Source organism: Typopeltis vanoorti, chromosome 22 (genome assembly GCF_054136105.1).
Source record: "Typopeltis vanoorti isolate ZY-2024b chromosome 22, IOZ_Tvanoo_1.0, whole genome shotgun sequence".
Classification (NCBI taxonomy): domain Eukaryota; kingdom Metazoa; phylum Arthropoda; class Arachnida; order Uropygi; family Thelyphonidae; genus Typopeltis; species Typopeltis vanoorti.
The window spans coordinates 21,188,277-21,205,709 of record NC_143570.1 but is presented as its reverse complement, the minus strand read 5'-3'; the positions used below and the strand labels follow the sequence as shown (position 1 = coordinate 21,205,709).

Below are 17,433 nucleotides of genomic sequence, written 5' to 3'. Positions count from 1 at the left end.
GTAATGGAAGAAAGAGTGAAGAACTAAGATTTATGTAAATGACTATGCTTTTGAAATAAACTTTAAGAACTTTCAGTTAGATAGAGATTCTGTCGTAATTAATCCGAGAGAGATTATTTATGTGCTAAAATGCCTAAATGTCCAATTGAGCTGTAATTAAGAATGTATTATATATTGAGTTATTGAATTTGCTAACATTTTGAAGTCAATGCATAATGGTTTTAAGAGTGAGAGAGTGAAAGAATGGTAGAAGCTTAAATTAGATTTGATAACTACTTTAACTTGTATGGCATTATATAATGAGTTTAATAAATATTTTGATTTCTTACTTACATATGTTTCTGATCATGATGACTGACCCTTCATAAAACTTCGAACCTGTGATTGTGTGTGTGCGTGAATACCCCAACTGAAAGTAGTAGGGCACGACTGCAAATAAAATAAGCCAGAGAACCCAAGACTTCTAAGAATTCAGTTAACATTATTAGTGGCACCTGATAATCTATGTTTATCCTAAAGGTTAAGTTTATCTCTAACTTTAAGACCCAGGCTGGCGCAGATAAAAAATAAATTTTGGCTGAGTGACCGGGATAACTCATAGAATTCAGGGAACAGGTAATCTCTGGTGGCCCTTAAAAGGTTAAATTACGTAAGAAAAGTTATAAAAGAAGCGAGACATAACGATAAGACTAAAATTAATGAAGATCACATAACAATGACGCAACCGACTTAACAAAGAGGTACATGCGATAGAATTTGATATAGCGGCTGAAGTAGGAAAGAATAAAGTTAATTATATTGCCTCGATATATCAATATCAGAGATATACGACGCAACAGTATGTATGTATGCCCTTTTTCATCATTAGGTAATTAATGCTAGCAAAAGAAATCACTGGTGTATTTGGCAAAGCTTTAACAGACTGAATATATCTAAGGTAAGGCATGGCTGAAGAAACATATGAATTGTCATTCTTTGTGATTGTGTGCAAGGAAATTTGCTGCTGAAATTTTCCTTGGAGAACCTCTATTAATTCAAACTGTTCATGGACAAGTCAAGTTTTCCCATACTTCTGATCCTTTTGTGTGTGTATATCTGATTCACTAAATGCTAGTACAAGCTTGACCCATAGTTTTAATATTTTTTATACTGAATTCACACAAACATTATGCATACAGCCTTTATGGAATGCAAACTATCTAGGGCTTTTTCCCAATATCCAATTTTTGTCTTTTCATTGTATCCCATTAGTAGGTAGGATACTGAATGAACAAGAATGGACTAGTAATTTGGGATGCAGCCAACGAAATTATATTCTTACTGATTTAAACAAAAATAAAATGATAGTATATTATATCTGAATTTCATGCCGGTTGGGGTGTTGCTCAGTTAATTAAGGCCCACTATTGTTTTTGTCAAGGAATCTAGACAAACAGGGAAAATTGGCTACTGGAACAAACTCAAATTCAAAACCAGCAGAGTTAGACACTGGCAGCATCCACACAATAAACGCCAATGGAAAAGAAATGGAGCAAGTAGAATAACTGAATAAGTACCAGATTAACATAACAAACCTTACCAAAGCAAAGATGATAAAAAACAGCAAAATTCTTCTAAGCAACCAAGATATTATATTCAAGTAGTTTGGCCAAACATCAGACTGGGGAACTGAACAATGAGACTTATTTGTACCTATACTCATCTAACCTATAGTCATCTACTAAGGAAGAAAAGGGACTGTTCGAGGCAATCAGAGAAAGCAGCTGACACACACACACAAAAAAGGAGGGGGGGAGATTGATGGATATTTAAACAGCAGAGCAGGAAATGAATACCAGATATATGGAAATGTTCAAAGACAAGAGCAAAAGCTAGTGATAATAATAAGTAATAAATAACTGCTGGATTTCTTTCAGGACATTTAGACTAGTCATTACTAACAACCATTTTCCAATATAAAGATGTGAACAAATTCATATGGAAAAGAGGATACATGAAATAAGAAATGACTCACTGACTATGTTATTGTTGAAAACTATCTTCATGCTGATAGAGGACACAACAGTATACAGAGGATTTGAAATAGGAAATGATTGAGTTTTGAGAAAGGTAAAACTGAATATACTGAAAAGAAAAGCATGTAAGAAAGAAGAAACAGAGTTTGGCAGCTTTCAGAGGTGAACTCTATTCAAATATACAATATTATTCAAGAAAAAAATGAAAGTTTGGAAACAAGAACCAAACCGTGAATAATTTTCACTCCCCACCATTCCATATGAAAGACCACAAACAATAAATAGCAATTAAAAACTCAACCTGCCATATTTTCTTCTCTCAATAGCTGTGTCGGTATCATAACATAACTTTTTTGTTTCGATATGAAAAACTTCATAAATATCTGCTAAAAGTCCACCTCATTTCTCTCATAACAGTATTATACAAAATTCTCATTCCATGCACCCCCCCCACCCCCACTACGTATCATATTTATGGTTTTTGTTTCAGTAATGAAGCTAGAAAAATGAGCTGCCATTATGTGCTATTGTTATGGCACTTGACTTGAAAACAGTAAATCTCGTACATTTTTAGCAAAATAAGTTTTTCATATCATGAATACATTTAAATTATTAATGGAAATTAAATATCCAACATTAAATTTTATAATCAAATCAATGCATTCATTTGGTTCAATATTAACCTTGTGTGTGTGGTATGGATATGTGATATACAATATTATTAAAAAAAAAAAAAAAAGTGATTTTCTCACAATTGTATTAACAAAATAAACTGGTAATTATAAACACAAAAATTTAAACTGGCAGAATTTCATTAAATACTATAGTAAATCTATACATCTCATTCTCCCACCTTTATCCCTAAGCTTATTTTTGCATCTCATAACATGAATTAGCATAGTGTAATTAAATACTTGGACATTTTAGATAATGAAAAGCCTTTTTAATATTGTTATTTAAATTATATTGCAAAGGCAAGTCAAAGTGTGTGCCAAAAGTGAGTGATTCTGGCTCCACAGCAAGTGTTTTTTTTTTAAAATGTAGCTCCCACCCATGAAAGATTTATTTGTAAATCTATAGTACGTTCATAGAGTGGGCAGACTAAGGATTCCTCCATTTTTATTGCTTTTATAGATTTATTTTGGATTTTTATTTATTTTTTACATAGTCCAGATACCTTACTCTACAGACCAAACATCGAACTTTTTCAAGTCACTTCAGTCCTCCAATAAGCGGGCTACCTACTTTTATTATTTCTCTTCATAACATTTAATGTTTTATAACATCACCTATAACAATATTTATATAAAGTAGATTGATACCTTGAGTGAATAAAAAAAAATTTTTTTTTGGCTAATCGATTTGTATTTCTGGAGCCCTGCTGGAAGCTATTAAAAAAGCTTAGAAATGTTCGAAAAACCACTGCAGAAGGAATCAAAGACAGTAAAGGTGACATGAAAACTAAAGATCAATGTCTGGAATAATCACTTTGAAATATTGCTATAACAGCATAGTGTAGAAAATGAAATAAAAAATCTTAAACGTGACTAGAGTAGATATTTGACCAGAAATCAGCAAACTTCAAATCAACACAGATGATGTTATACTCCTAAATAAATCCAGTATAATTCTGTAGGATTTCCTAAGTTGAATAACTGCTGTAATAAATTTGGTATAGAAATCAACAATAAAGACAAACTACTAAAAAATTGTCTATAGGAAGCTAGTAATGATAGAACTTTTCATGTAGTTCTATTTTAATAGAACTGTACACCTGCTGAGGATAGACACAAGCACTGCATTATCAGTATATGATGGTGATATACTGAAAATGCAATGGCTGAAAAGACATTTTAGTCTGTTTTTTTTTTTTTTTTTTTAAATATCTGAAAAATTATTTTTAAGTACACAACATACTGAATTACCAAATAAATACACCTGAAGATAAGAACCTGTTCAGTAAAAAAAAAAAAAAACATATCCAATGACAGTTCATTATATAATCAATAAGAAGTAGATCAATATAAATGGTTATGTTAATCAACTTCAGTCAAGTTTCAAGATCACCAGCAACCTGTGCCTTAAGCACTGATCTCTATATCTTCTTCTTCTACGCGTTATTCCCGCTTCCTATGCAGGGTCCGCGTGTTACTTTTAGATGCGACTTCTTGTTAGTACTACTCCCAACCGACCCGTCGCCTGGTCTGCCGCTGGGGGGGGGATATATTTTTGACTGTAGAGGCGTATGTTCACGGGGCCGGTTTGCCTGTTTGCGGGATGAAAAACGCCAGATAAACTGGCGGAAAAAACCCTACTGACCGCGCCCAAGACCGGCTAACTTGGCTATGCCTGAGGAAGATCCTCAAATTCCTCACGTCTACAACGGGAATCGAACCTGCAGCACTGATCTCTATATAATTCTTCAAAATGCTACCAAAATGCAATCTTGCCTTTTCTCCCACAAAATGGACCTAATCTCATCTGCCCATGTTGTGGGTGAAATCTCTTTCCCTGGACTGATTTTTTTTTAAGCCTATGGCTACATCTCCTATAAAATAGATAAAATATTACATGTTATCCCCCTCTATCCTGCTCACACTTAAAACATAAGAAACAAAATGATTCCCTTTCCTTATATCTGAAGAAGTACTGAAGTTTATATATTTTGGAAGTGGCATGATGATTATATATATAATCTTTGACTTTCAAAATACATATCCAGCAAGCAACTTTCACTTGTTTTCCAAAAAAATTAGACTCATTCTCTTACAAATCCCGGACTAAGGTTCCTTGTGTCTGCAACTAGGACAATTTTGAAAAATTGGTGGATATATATATTGCATCTGCCTTGAAGAACACAAACTATATTTGTGATCATCTGTGTGGCAAGTCAGGACTGGCAAATTGTGCTGCACAGAAGTCATAATAGTCCCAAGGGCTAATTTTTAGAATCAGCATCAACCACAAAACACCCTCTTAACCTCATCAGCATGGCTGCACTAAGTGCTAAGATCTGGGAGACAGTCCACATTTAGTTTGAATTCTTTGTATTAACCTTACTCTTATCCAGCTCCTAAAAGGTGAATCAATTCTGCAACAGTTGTAATTTGTGCTCTGAAGATGCTGATTAATGTTACTACTCAAAGTATATTGTTCTTCTGATTTTGTTCATATATTACAGGATCTGCAACTATGTGTAACTTGTAGCCATTGTTCAGATCGCCAAATTCTCTATTTAAACAATAATTAAAAAAAAAAAACATTTGCCTTTGTGATTAAGTCCCACTGGAGAAATCACCATTGCACATAAAAAGCAAAAATTCCTAGCAGTCATTGGAACTTTGAATAAACACTGCAGTAAACAAATGTCTAGAACAACCCAAATAAAACTATAATAAATAATAGCCAAACCAATTCTGAAATATGGCAGTGAAACATGGACTTGGGGAGAACGAGATAAAAGACAGACGGAAGCTGCAGAAATGAAGTTCCTAAGACTGCTTCGCAGGCTATAAAAGAATAGATGAGATAACAAATGAAGAAATAAGAAAACAGTTGTCCATAATTAACATAACAGAAGACATCACAAACTATAGAAAGAACTAGTAAAAACACACGGAAAGATTGAATGAGGACAGATGGCCAAATATTTCTTGGCAATATAAACCAAAGGGAGACCGATCAAGAGGAAGACCTAGGAGATGGGAAGAAGACTTTTTAAACCCTTGAAAACATTACAGGCAAAGAATTGACTAATATGGGAAGCCAAGAAGAAGACGTGCATAAAATAGTAGAGCTATCTACTATTTTGGAAATTAGTCCTAATGTCATTTTCCTTAATAATGGGATTATATTAGATGATGGACAACAGTGAAAATAGTGCTAACCCTGTCTTATATATGATTTTACATCAAACCATCTTTCATTTAGCTGTTGATTGATTTGCATCTTAAACATTGACTATACATATCAGTACAATGTCCTGTTTCCGCCATCAATATAGTGTTTTGAAGAACTTTCCTTTTGGCACCTTGTCATATACTATGATTTCTGAACAAATTGTCGTTAAGTGAAAATGTGATGCAGACTATCCTGATTTCACTGAATCTGGCTTGTTTTCCCCAAGTTTCTCTTTCACAATGATTCTTAGCTTCTTCTGAAGTATGCTTGCATAAATCTTACCTGGAACAATCAGTAGGGAAATTTCTCTCTAATTCTGCTATTCAGTTTTTCCCTTTTTTTATATATCGGTCCCATAAGAGCTGTTATTTAATCTTCTGGAATTCAATTTTCTGACCAGCCTTTCTGAGCTACACTGTGCATAACCACTGCAAAAGCTTTATACTTCCATGGTTGAGAGCATTTCTGGTTTAATATCATTTACTCCAGCTGCCTTGCAACATGTCAAGTTTCTGATTTTATTTTTTATTAACCTCAAGTATTGATATACACTCCTGATTGCATGCCTCTTCATTATACCATCATTCCCTCACTTCTTGTGTAACTTAATCTTTCAAAGTAATTACACTAGATATCTGGAATATCTTCATCTTCAGTGATTACTGTCATTGTTTTCATCTCTGATTCCTTTTACTTTATTCTTTCCTCCATTTCTAAGCTTTTTCAATAGCCTTCACAATATTTTACTATTTTTCTGATATTTATATCTTCTGTATATTCTTTACCAGGCCTTCCCAAGATTTAGCTATTTTTACACAAAACTTATCTTTCTAAATTTGTGAAGATCTTTATGTTGGAAGAGAGAATATGTGATGACTAGTCCATGTCCTGAGAAGAAACCTAGCAGATACTTATGATTATTATCTTTGCACTTTTCTCCAAATTTTTATCCCAAAAATTTCAATGTGTCATATATTCATTTCCTACCCCACTGTTTGGGTCTTCTACAAGTATCAGCTTTTCATTTATGCCAGATGCCTTTGCTAACGACTTGAAAAATTCTTCCACATCTTCCAAGTAGGGTCACAGCAAAAGTAAGTCTCACTGTCCAATTTCCCCATTTTGATGTTTGGCAATATCACCTACTTTATATTGCCTGCCATTCAAGAAGCTATCGTCACGTATAGAGTTGAATATTATAGCTACTTCTCCCTTTCCCTGATCACCACTGCCTGAACATAACATCTTATTATTTAGAAGATTTTCACTCGTTTTTTCTCTCCTTTGTTTCAGTAACCAATTAAGTCAATATGGTACTTTTGTCCTTTCCTCTTTTTGCTGTTGATACTCCTTAAACTAATGGGACCTATCTCAACATCTGCTGATGCTGAGTTTTTCCTAGGAGCTGACTTCTTGGTGTTTGCCATGGTTCTTTGTCATAAACAGTGGCTGCTCTGTTTAATCCAGTGACATCCTAGCCAATATGAAATTTCAACATGTACCAGATTTTTAGTTTAAGCCAATATAGAATACAATTTGGTTTGTAAAATCCGTAACACTGCTGATTAATTTATTCATCCAGGTAGGTACCTGCTCATAGGGTGAACCACGAGAAGGTAAAGATCGGGCATTATATAAAAGCAACAGTCAGTTTTCTGCATTCCTCAAAAAAAAAAAAAAGGCTATATGAAAGCCCTCCCTTCCTAATTATCTAGCTGTGACACCCCCCCCCAAAGTGACATCCAATGTTTTCACATAAAACTGAAATTAAAGTATTTTCGCACAGTATTTATACAGAATTCTGGAAGAGTACACTTGGTTACTGATATTTAAAACTTGGAGAAATTTAAGATAGCACCAAAATAACATTTATTCAAATCAGAGCAACAGATGCCATCTACTTATAACTAACAATAAACTTAAAGTATTAATAAAAATTTCAAAATCAATAATACTCACATCGCTGTCTTGATTGAAAGCTTCTGCAACAGAGGCACTTGTTTTTCTTAATGTGGGAACCTGTTCCTTGGATTTCTGAAATGAAAATTGCAGATGTAAAACATATGTCTAATATAAATAAAATACATAGAATAGAATTTTTATTTTATTTTATTTATTTTATGGATAATTCAGGAATCTGATTCAAGGCAATTGTTAGTGTGAGCATGTTTTTACAAAGCTCGTGTAAGATTGCTTATTTTTCAGATTTATTGTAATTAGTAATATATTTGAATATATACAGTTAATTTTAGAATCTTAGACATGGCTCCAAAACCAATCAGAACAAAAAACTAGCCTCTAACACACAAGTTAATATAGATGCAGGAGATGTGAACTTTTTTTCCCACTGAGAAGCTTTTCAGTGCCATTGCTGATAAGTGAGGATAACCTGACATTTGCAATGTTCATTTGAAAACTAATTAGGAAAGTGTTTAAAGAAACTAAGCAGAAAAGGAAGACGCAGATAGCATTGAAGTAGATAAGATAAAAATGAATAATAATAAGAACAATAAGGTAGGTCAACTAGAATGTAAGAAAAAAAAAGAAGCAATTTGGTATGGTGACTCGCTGATGAAATTTGGGCTTGCCAATGGGGGTCACGACTTAGATCTTCCCTGGGGCAAAAATTAGATATGACAAATGTAATTAAGAAACAAAAAAGAAAAGTAAAGAAGAATGTAGCACTTGTTGTAACTAATGATTTAAGAATTGATAAATACAGTATGAGAGAGGATACGAAAAGATTGAAGAAGCACAAAAGAAAAGAGTGAAAATTGGTAGCTTATTACCAAGATAAAAGAGGGTTATGATAGCAAATGATTCAATACACAGGCTGTGTAGAAGAGATGAGTGTAAATTTTTGGATGTTTGGTGTAAGTTTGATGGTACAGAAGATGTGTATAAGAGAGACAGCCTGCACATGAGTGGATTTGGCATCAAGAGCATGGAGAAATTAGTTAATGACTCTAATGAAGAAAAACTAGATCATCATAGGAGGAATGATGAGAATATGTGTAAATTCAGCTAGTTATGCAAATATGATAATGATATGAATCATGGAAATGAATGCCTTTGGGTTCAGACTTTGAGTGTGTCTGGGGACGAAAAAAAAGAAACCTGCCCAACTGGGTCAAGCAGACTGTAGATGTAAATATACAAAAGTCAGGAGCATCAAGCAATGGAGTTCATTGCCTTGGTGAATGTGTTTTGGCCTAAGATTATTTGCATTAATGAAGGCGAGTTCTCAGTCAGATGTAGTAACTAGATCAAGTGTAAAGGGTACAGTATTTTTAAGAACAGAAGAGATGATGGGTTGGAGTGGGGATACTACTAACAACATCTGATAATTTTAGTTCAATTAGGGGATAGAAACACCACCCATGGAATAGTGAGTTTGAGGCTATCTTGTGTGAAGTGAAGGTAAACAGGATGACATATATGACAAGGCTACTGTAGGCCTGGGGACGCAGAAACGAATCACCAAATTACCCTGATGGGTACAGCCATACTTTCCAGGCATGATCACTTCACCTTCTTATCTGAGACCTCTTCTGATGCTATGATCAAGTCTAACTCTTTACCTCAAGTTCCTTCTTTCACATGCTGCTTGAGAAAGTAGAATTGCAACAGTTCAATAAATTCTCATTCATTTTTGTCATGTGATATCTGCTACCAAATGGCCAGTAATTAAGTCATCAATTACCTGGACATTAGGCAGCAGATATTTTTATAATTTTATTTCTCATTTTATGGGTAGGTACAATGAAACAGACTTGGGGTTTTGCCTGTAACATTTTATGGGGGAGGGGGGGGGGACATATAAAGATAATCTAAAAAATCCACATAAAAAAAGTTCTAGCAAATAAAAATAGCAATAATTTCCAAAATAAAAAAGTACCAATTAATACGAATTCCATTTCCCATATCAAAGAAAATCATGATGAAAAAAAAATTATACAAATTGATAAACAAAATCAATAAATCATGCCAGGATTAGTACTAGCATACTACACTATCCCATCAAGAATTACCAAAAATTGAACAATAATTCCCAAATCCATCAATAAGCGATATAACAAAAAAAAAAAAAACTTAATAAACAGAGAACATAATGAAAAGAATAATCTCTCAAATGATCATTTTTTCTGTAATCTCAAGGATGTATTTGTATCAGATATGAGTCCAAACACAATATTTTATAATTCCACAACTCAAATATCTAAGAATATCTATAACCAAAGATCTAACTTATTAATACAGAAATATCACAATGGATAGTAATTATAATTTTTAGAAATTATTTTAGAAATAATAATTTTATTATTTCAAATAATTTAATAAAAATTTTAGAATTTATAATTTTTTTAGAAATTAATATAGAAAATTTTTCACTTCATTATAGATTAAATCAAACCTGCCAAGAAATTAAGTTCTTGTTTAATCCTTATCCAATACTGTTATCTGAAGTCATCAGCCTTTATATACAAGTAGCCTAGTCATGAAGATACTTGATGTGCATTATTTGTTTGCTAACAACTGGATAAAGGACAAAACAGGAATATAATTCCTGGGAAAATTAAAGAAAATACTTTACATTTTTTCAAAAAGGTTAATGTCTGTTTTGGCATTATTGATGTTCACAAAGCTGGTTAATTTTTAATCTGCTGGTAGATTTTATAAAAACACTAATATGGCTTTCCAGAAAAATTCCTCATTAAATGAATTAGTTTATATATTTCATCCAAATATCATATTCAGAATGCAGGGTATCTTTTTTAATGGACAGAAATCAATGCAATATTGGTCTCACATAAAGTAGAATCTTTACAAGCATATATATTAAAGTAAATAGCCTGATTTACCAACAAGCTCAAGTATATTCCAATATTTATCAAACCATCTCATTTCTCAATGCATATCATGAAAGATATCACTGAGATTACTATAACTGTCCAAAAAAATTTGTAGGCATTCACTGAATGTTGATTAATAGACGTTAAAATAAGAAATAACACTAAGCTCACCAGAATGGAAACATCATCATTATTATAACCCAGTAAACGATATGACAAATACAGAAATAAGCAGGCAATCATTAAAAAAAGAAAGTGTTTTGTACTAGCATTTCACATCTAGCAAGCAATGCTATTCATTATTATAATTCAACCAAGAATTATTTTTGACTGTAGATTGAACTAGAATAATGAATACCGTTTTCTGTTATTTAGCTGATTAACATGATCAAGAATTATTTTTGACTGTAGATTGAACTAGAATAATGAATACCGTTTTCTGTTATTTAGCTGATTAACTGATTAACACTGGTTAATCAGCTAAATAACATTAACATGTTATTTAGCTGATTAACGTGTGTGTGTGTGTGTGTGTGTAAAAAATTTAAGATCCTAAAATTTAGGATCTAATACACTTAAATGATCCTAACATCCATTTTCTTTAATTTTCATCAAGCCAGAGAGGAATTATTTTCAAACGGTTCCATCAATGAAAACAATTAAATCAAAAAACTCTTCTGCAAGAACTATGATGTCACTGACAAATTCATGTTTTCATAAAACTACAGAATGATACTACTTTGACAGAAATACTAAGAATGTATTAAAAATTGTGCCACACTTTATGCTCTTTTGCAAAGCATACTACAGACAATTTTGGTTGCCTATTTTGTCACTGTTGCAGATTTGAACAGAGATCCAAAACACTGCATTTTATTTGGCATGTACAGAATTATTACTATCAGTTAAACTTCAAAAAACTAATAGAACCACAACCGAGCAACATAAACATATCCTAAGAGACATTCTAAAAACCAAATTTTAATAATTTCCTTCCCACCAGGGTCACGATATATTATATATTATTTTGAAATATATTATTTAATTGAATTATTTAATAATTTATAATTATTTAAATATAATTATATAATAAATATACATGGAGCTAATAAACACAGCTCAGTCAGTATAGATAAAGCCCTTTTTGGTTGGAAAGACCTGGATTCGATTCCCGTCCATAATGTGTGGAACCTTTATCAAGTCTTTTCAATTAAAGGTGAGTTAGCCGGTCTCATACAGAGGCGGCGGATTTTTTTTGCCCAGAAACTTGGTTTTTTCATCCCTCAAAATGGGCAAACCAGCTCCGTAAACACACACATCTATAGTCATAAAATACTTACTGGGCAAGGAAGGCAATGGGAAAATACCTTGTTCCATAATCACTTCCCTGGTTAAGTAGCATACTGCTACCCTACCAACCAGTGGCGACTGGTGAAAAATTCAAATGAGGGTGCTGCATATACAAATTTTTTTTTTAAAATAATAAATTATTTTTTCCCTAATCAGTAACCAATTTAATAATAAATAAATTTATTTAATATTAAAAAAATGCTTTATTAAAATATTTCACCCTCACCACGAACAAACACCAATAATAAAAGTTTTGTATCTCACAGAAATAATGTGCGCAAGCATACGATACACTGCCCAACCAAGCAGTGTCAGAATGTCTTGTAACGTGCAATCACAAGCGCAAACGAATATCGACGAGTCTGGCTGCGATTGGTCGAAAGTAATAATTCTGACACTGCGTTAGATGGCAGTGTATTTGTTTCGTAATCTAAAGCGTTAATCGAACAATTCTAATTATTAACTATTCAATCACTGTTGAAACATAAGCTGTAACCTTTAACATGTATTGCATTTATATAATGTTGTAATCATTGTTATTTATCAACACAAACAAAATTTAAAATTTTCATTTTTTCCTTGGAGGTGTCGCAGTGCTTATGTACGGGCTGCCACTGCTACCAACCAATAGGTTGATAAGGACTACACACCACAACCATAAATAAATATATTATTTTATTATTTTTGAAATATCAATCCCAGAGATGAGGCAGCAAAATCTATAGCACAGCAGTGCAATCTGTAAGATAAGATAAGAAGTTGGTGTAGTGAGTTTGAAGCAAGGCTGTATGGATGGTGAATAGCAGGTACTAATGTTTTTACAGAACATGTAAAAACACAGAGCCTAAGAAAATACATGAAAATACTGAGCTTAAGGATCTTTGGTCACCTTTTTAGTCAGTGGCACCCCCTCATTCTTGCAGCCAACAAACAGGTGTTATGTTTTTTTTTTGTTATGTTCTCATATATTTTGTCTTTACCTTTCATCTTGCTTCCCTTAACCCTATATTATACTTAGATACGGCACTGCATACAATCCCCTTATTAATAGTTTAAGATATAGAGCTCTATGTGCACTCTTGTTGTTTAAGTAGCCAAGTAAGCGACTGACCTTTCCTAAATGTCTGGAGTTATCTCCTTTTTAAGGTTCAGGGAAAATGTATTTGTTTTGCAGCACCACCCTGAACCCCTAGATTGGAAATATCTTTCAACCAAGGAGTGAACTCTCTGACTGGCAGATAGTTACTTTGTCATACTTAAAATACCCCACTTTGAAATGATAATACCTTCTAATTCAATTCTAATGCTAGTCGTGACCCTCCTTTATAAAGTCTACTCCCTATATATCCCGCTTCGGTCTGAAACTTTTATGAGCGGTGCATCAGATTCTTAAATTCAGGCAACCAAATGAATAAGAGCAAAAGGTTTAACATATTAATAATTTTACACAACAAAGAATTTTCAATCATTACTAAACTACTAAATTACAAAGTAAAAGAAATCAACATATACTGGACAATAATCAATGCTTCGGAACAATCTTGTTCAATTTCCGGCGGCTCACTTTCTCAGTTCTCTAACCAACAAAACATTTAAGGTATTAGTAAAACAGTTAGGATTAGGTAATGCTATAACACACCTTAGACATAATTAACAGTCATCACATATACTAGACATAGCCCTTGGGTTGAAATGTTCATCAACTTTGGTTATTTATCACAGTCCTGCCTTAATCTTAATTAGAGTTCTAATCTTTTTGAATGTCCTCGATTCTTGAATTACAAAATTCTTCCTTTCATACAAAACTTAATCAAAGGCTTGTACCTTACCGAACTTGAAGATTCATCAAGCTTATCTCTTTGTTTCCTTTTCTCAGCATGTTGTCTTCCTTCTATGTTGTGGGTGGGAATTTCATCAGCTTAGGTTGGTCCACTTGGAATTACACATCAATCAGCTATGCCTAGAGATTTCTCGGCGCGTAGATGAAACTGCATCCATTCGGCTCGTTACCTAGCCGCTACTTCCCCTTGTGTAGCCCGCTGCATAGGAAAACTTCTACCTGCTCATCATAATGCTTGAAACCGGAGCCGATGCGCACCTCGACCAGGGCACCAGTAGAAATCTGACCACAGAGAGAGAGAAAACATAAGACTTTCCAGGGGAGGGATCTCAACCCTTTAATATCAATCCTATCGGCACCCTTCTGCAATACTTAATTTTCACCCGATACGCTATTTTCTTGTACTCATGAGTCTTGCCTTTCCGTAGCGTCTTCCAAGAAGACTTCAGCATGCCACGTGCCCTACGTGTACGTGACTGCTTCAGGCATCTCACCCGCATACTTTGACCTTGTGTTACTAGTTGGTTATATACAATTCACAAACTTTCTATCATTGCTAACAGACAAGATATATATTATTTTCATTGTTAATACACAGTTTAGTAGGAACTTCACACGTGAATACTCACAAAAATTGTACTAATCATGTTATCTTAAAGTTTTACAGGCTATTTACAATTATACCAAAATACAAGTATTTCTCCTTTTTGTGCTTAAGCTTGTTAAATTATGAAACATTCCTTAGTGAATTGCATTCATTCACAATTTAACACAGGATCAAATCAAAATCATTTTCATCCCATATAGAGGATCTTCTTCTGCTACTTATCCCAATTATGTAGGATTACTGTATCTAACGAGTCTCCTCCACCAGCTTCCCCCATCTCTTCTTTGGATGCCCCTGCTTTCTCTTCCCCTGCATAAACATGTTTGGTCATGCGACTCCTCGTCACATGACCAAACCATCTCATCCCATATAGAGGTTACATCGGAAAATAATAGTTCTCTGCAATTCCACGCCACTTTCAAAATCTTTCCTTCAGTTAACTGTCTACGTGTTCTCTAAAGATCAACTCTTGCAGATTCTTGAGCATGTAAAGTTATTTGTGCATGTAGTTTAGCCTACTTTGGGGACTGATAGATCAGTTAATATTCATTTTGAAGAACACAAAAATTACATCTGCAATCATCTGCCTGGCAACGTCATGAGACTATTTTTAGAATCAGCATCAGCTATAAAGCACTCTCCCAACCTCAACAAGTGCAGTTGCATTAATCTGCCAAAAATCTTTAGTTCTGCTTTACTATGATATGAAGTGTTTTCTACAATTATTTAGTTTAGTGCTGTGTGCTTGTCAAAGTTATAACTGTGCTCTCAAGATGTTAGGTAAAAAACCAGCAAAATATTAGTAAATTTTAATAAATGTATTTTTTCCTCTCTTGGTGTTGTTTATACTGTGAGGAGCTATTATGAATAGACTACCGGAAGAAAGACCATTATGGGTTTGAAGCTAGTTGCTGACCAAAGGAATTTTTTCAGATGTTTTCTTTCAATTAGTTCCTGAAAATTACTCGATCACTGGCAAAGGCAAGTATGGAAAAATTTCTTTCTGAAAACTGGGATTTTAACTCCACATCTCAGAAAAAAATGGCTATGTAATTTGTATTATTTCCAACAAGTATCAAGCTTTAGGATGTCAATAGTTATCCTTCATACTCTCACCTCCCCAATGCCTTAAAGATCACTGCCAGTCATGTGTTCAGTTATTGTGATGGATGAGGCAAAAACTAGCTGCCACAATTTGCAAAAATTAGTTAAGGGTAAAAGAGCCTACCCATCTCTGGCGAATAAAAAAAGTTGTAGACTTTTTTTTTTTTTTTAAGTTTTTCTTTTTGACTTTGCATACTAAGGTATCTTTATAACTGAGTATAAAGAGAAGATGCTCTGCAAATTTTATGCCTTCTCCAAAAAGAAATTTATCTCATAGTAGAATTCACAGCACTTGACAACTACATGACCATTATGTAATTATCATCAAAAAAGTCTATCCCTCATATCTACTTACCGTCAAAACAATCCTAACCAAATACAAGAAAGGTACCTCTGAACTTGCTAAACAATGTCATATCCTAGCCTATGGAAACAATTCAGAATTTAAATCTTAGAATCTCATAGTAGAATTCACAGCACTTGACAACTACATGACCATGATGTAATTATCATCAAAAAAGATAATCCTACTGTTATTCTTGATCATTCTGAATATTTTACAAAAAAAATTATCCCTCATATCTACTTACCGTCAAAACAATCCTAACCAAATACAAGAAAAGTACCTCTGAACTTGCTAAACAATGTCATATCCTAGCCTATGGAAACAATTCAGAATTTAAATCTTAGAATTGTGGTTTCCTAGAAGAAAATCACCTCATTGGTATTCATGGCTGATATCAACAGGGTTTCCCCTACTTTAAACTGACAAAATACTTAGTCCTAGCACTCCCTCTCTCAGAGTATTGATTTCCTCTGACTTATATTAAAAATATCTATGCACTTGAGAACTATTTCACTCTTCAGAGCTCTTTCCTCTTGATATTTCTGCTTTACGATGAATATTGATTTTTTTTTTTTTTTGACCAAACACTTTCATTTTTGTGTACCGGTTCCTATATATTTGGTTTTTAGTTATACAATAAGCAATCAATATGAATCATTACATGTTAGTTTGTTTTTCTGAACCCAGACGAAAAAATTAGCATATGTGGCAAAATTAGTAGGTTCAATTAAATATCTATTACAACCTAATAATAATAATTTTTTCATAATAACTAACATTGGGTTAGTTATTATTAAAAATAACTAACCCAGGGTTAGTTGTTTTTGTTACATTTCTGCCTTATTTTTATCATGCACTAGTTATTTAACCTGGAAAGATAAAACTTATCATGCTAAGGCACTATACTATGGGAACATCCTTTATTCCCCCCCCCCCCAATCGATTCATGGAATACTCTACAAAAACTGGCATGGATATGTTAAACATTTTTAGCATGCCATAACAGAAATCTAGAATGTTTTATAATAACTGTTGGCTCTTCCTTGATAGTCATTAATATACCTAGTGTATCCTTATCCTTCACATTACTTGCCTTAGTATACCATAATGCAAAGCATATATCCTTACTGGTATGTATAATGCTATGCATTATGGGAAGGGTCACTACCCAGACTGTTTTCAACCTTTATTGAGATCTCATCAGTGGGAGCCAGGCCTAGAGGTGATACCAAGGTTGAAGTAATGCAGAAATCATATTTTCATATATTCTTTCTTTAATTTATAGTATAACCAAGTGGAAAACCTTCCAATGTAGAAGAGTAATATTTTAATATTAAAAATTAAAACATTAAGATATTAATGTTTTTATAATTTTAAAATATATATCACACATGACAAATACTGGAGCAAGAAAAGGG

At 33.3% G+C, this 17,433-nt stretch overlaps 1 protein-coding gene across 2 annotated transcripts in view; it reads right to left on the bottom strand.

Annotated features, from left to right (window-relative positions):
* The window catches only part of LOC150094204 (PEST proteolytic signal-containing nuclear protein-like), a 170,608-nt gene that overhangs the window by 44,883 nt on the left and 108,292 nt on the right, over positions 1-17,433 (bottom strand). For both annotated transcript variants that reach the window (XM_090412131.1, XM_090412132.1), the window contains exon 3: positions 7,875-7,949. In XM_090412131.1, the coding sequence (XP_090268257.1) occupies positions 7,875-7,949 (75 nt within the window). The remainder of the gene's footprint in view (positions 1-7,874; positions 7,950-17,433) is intronic.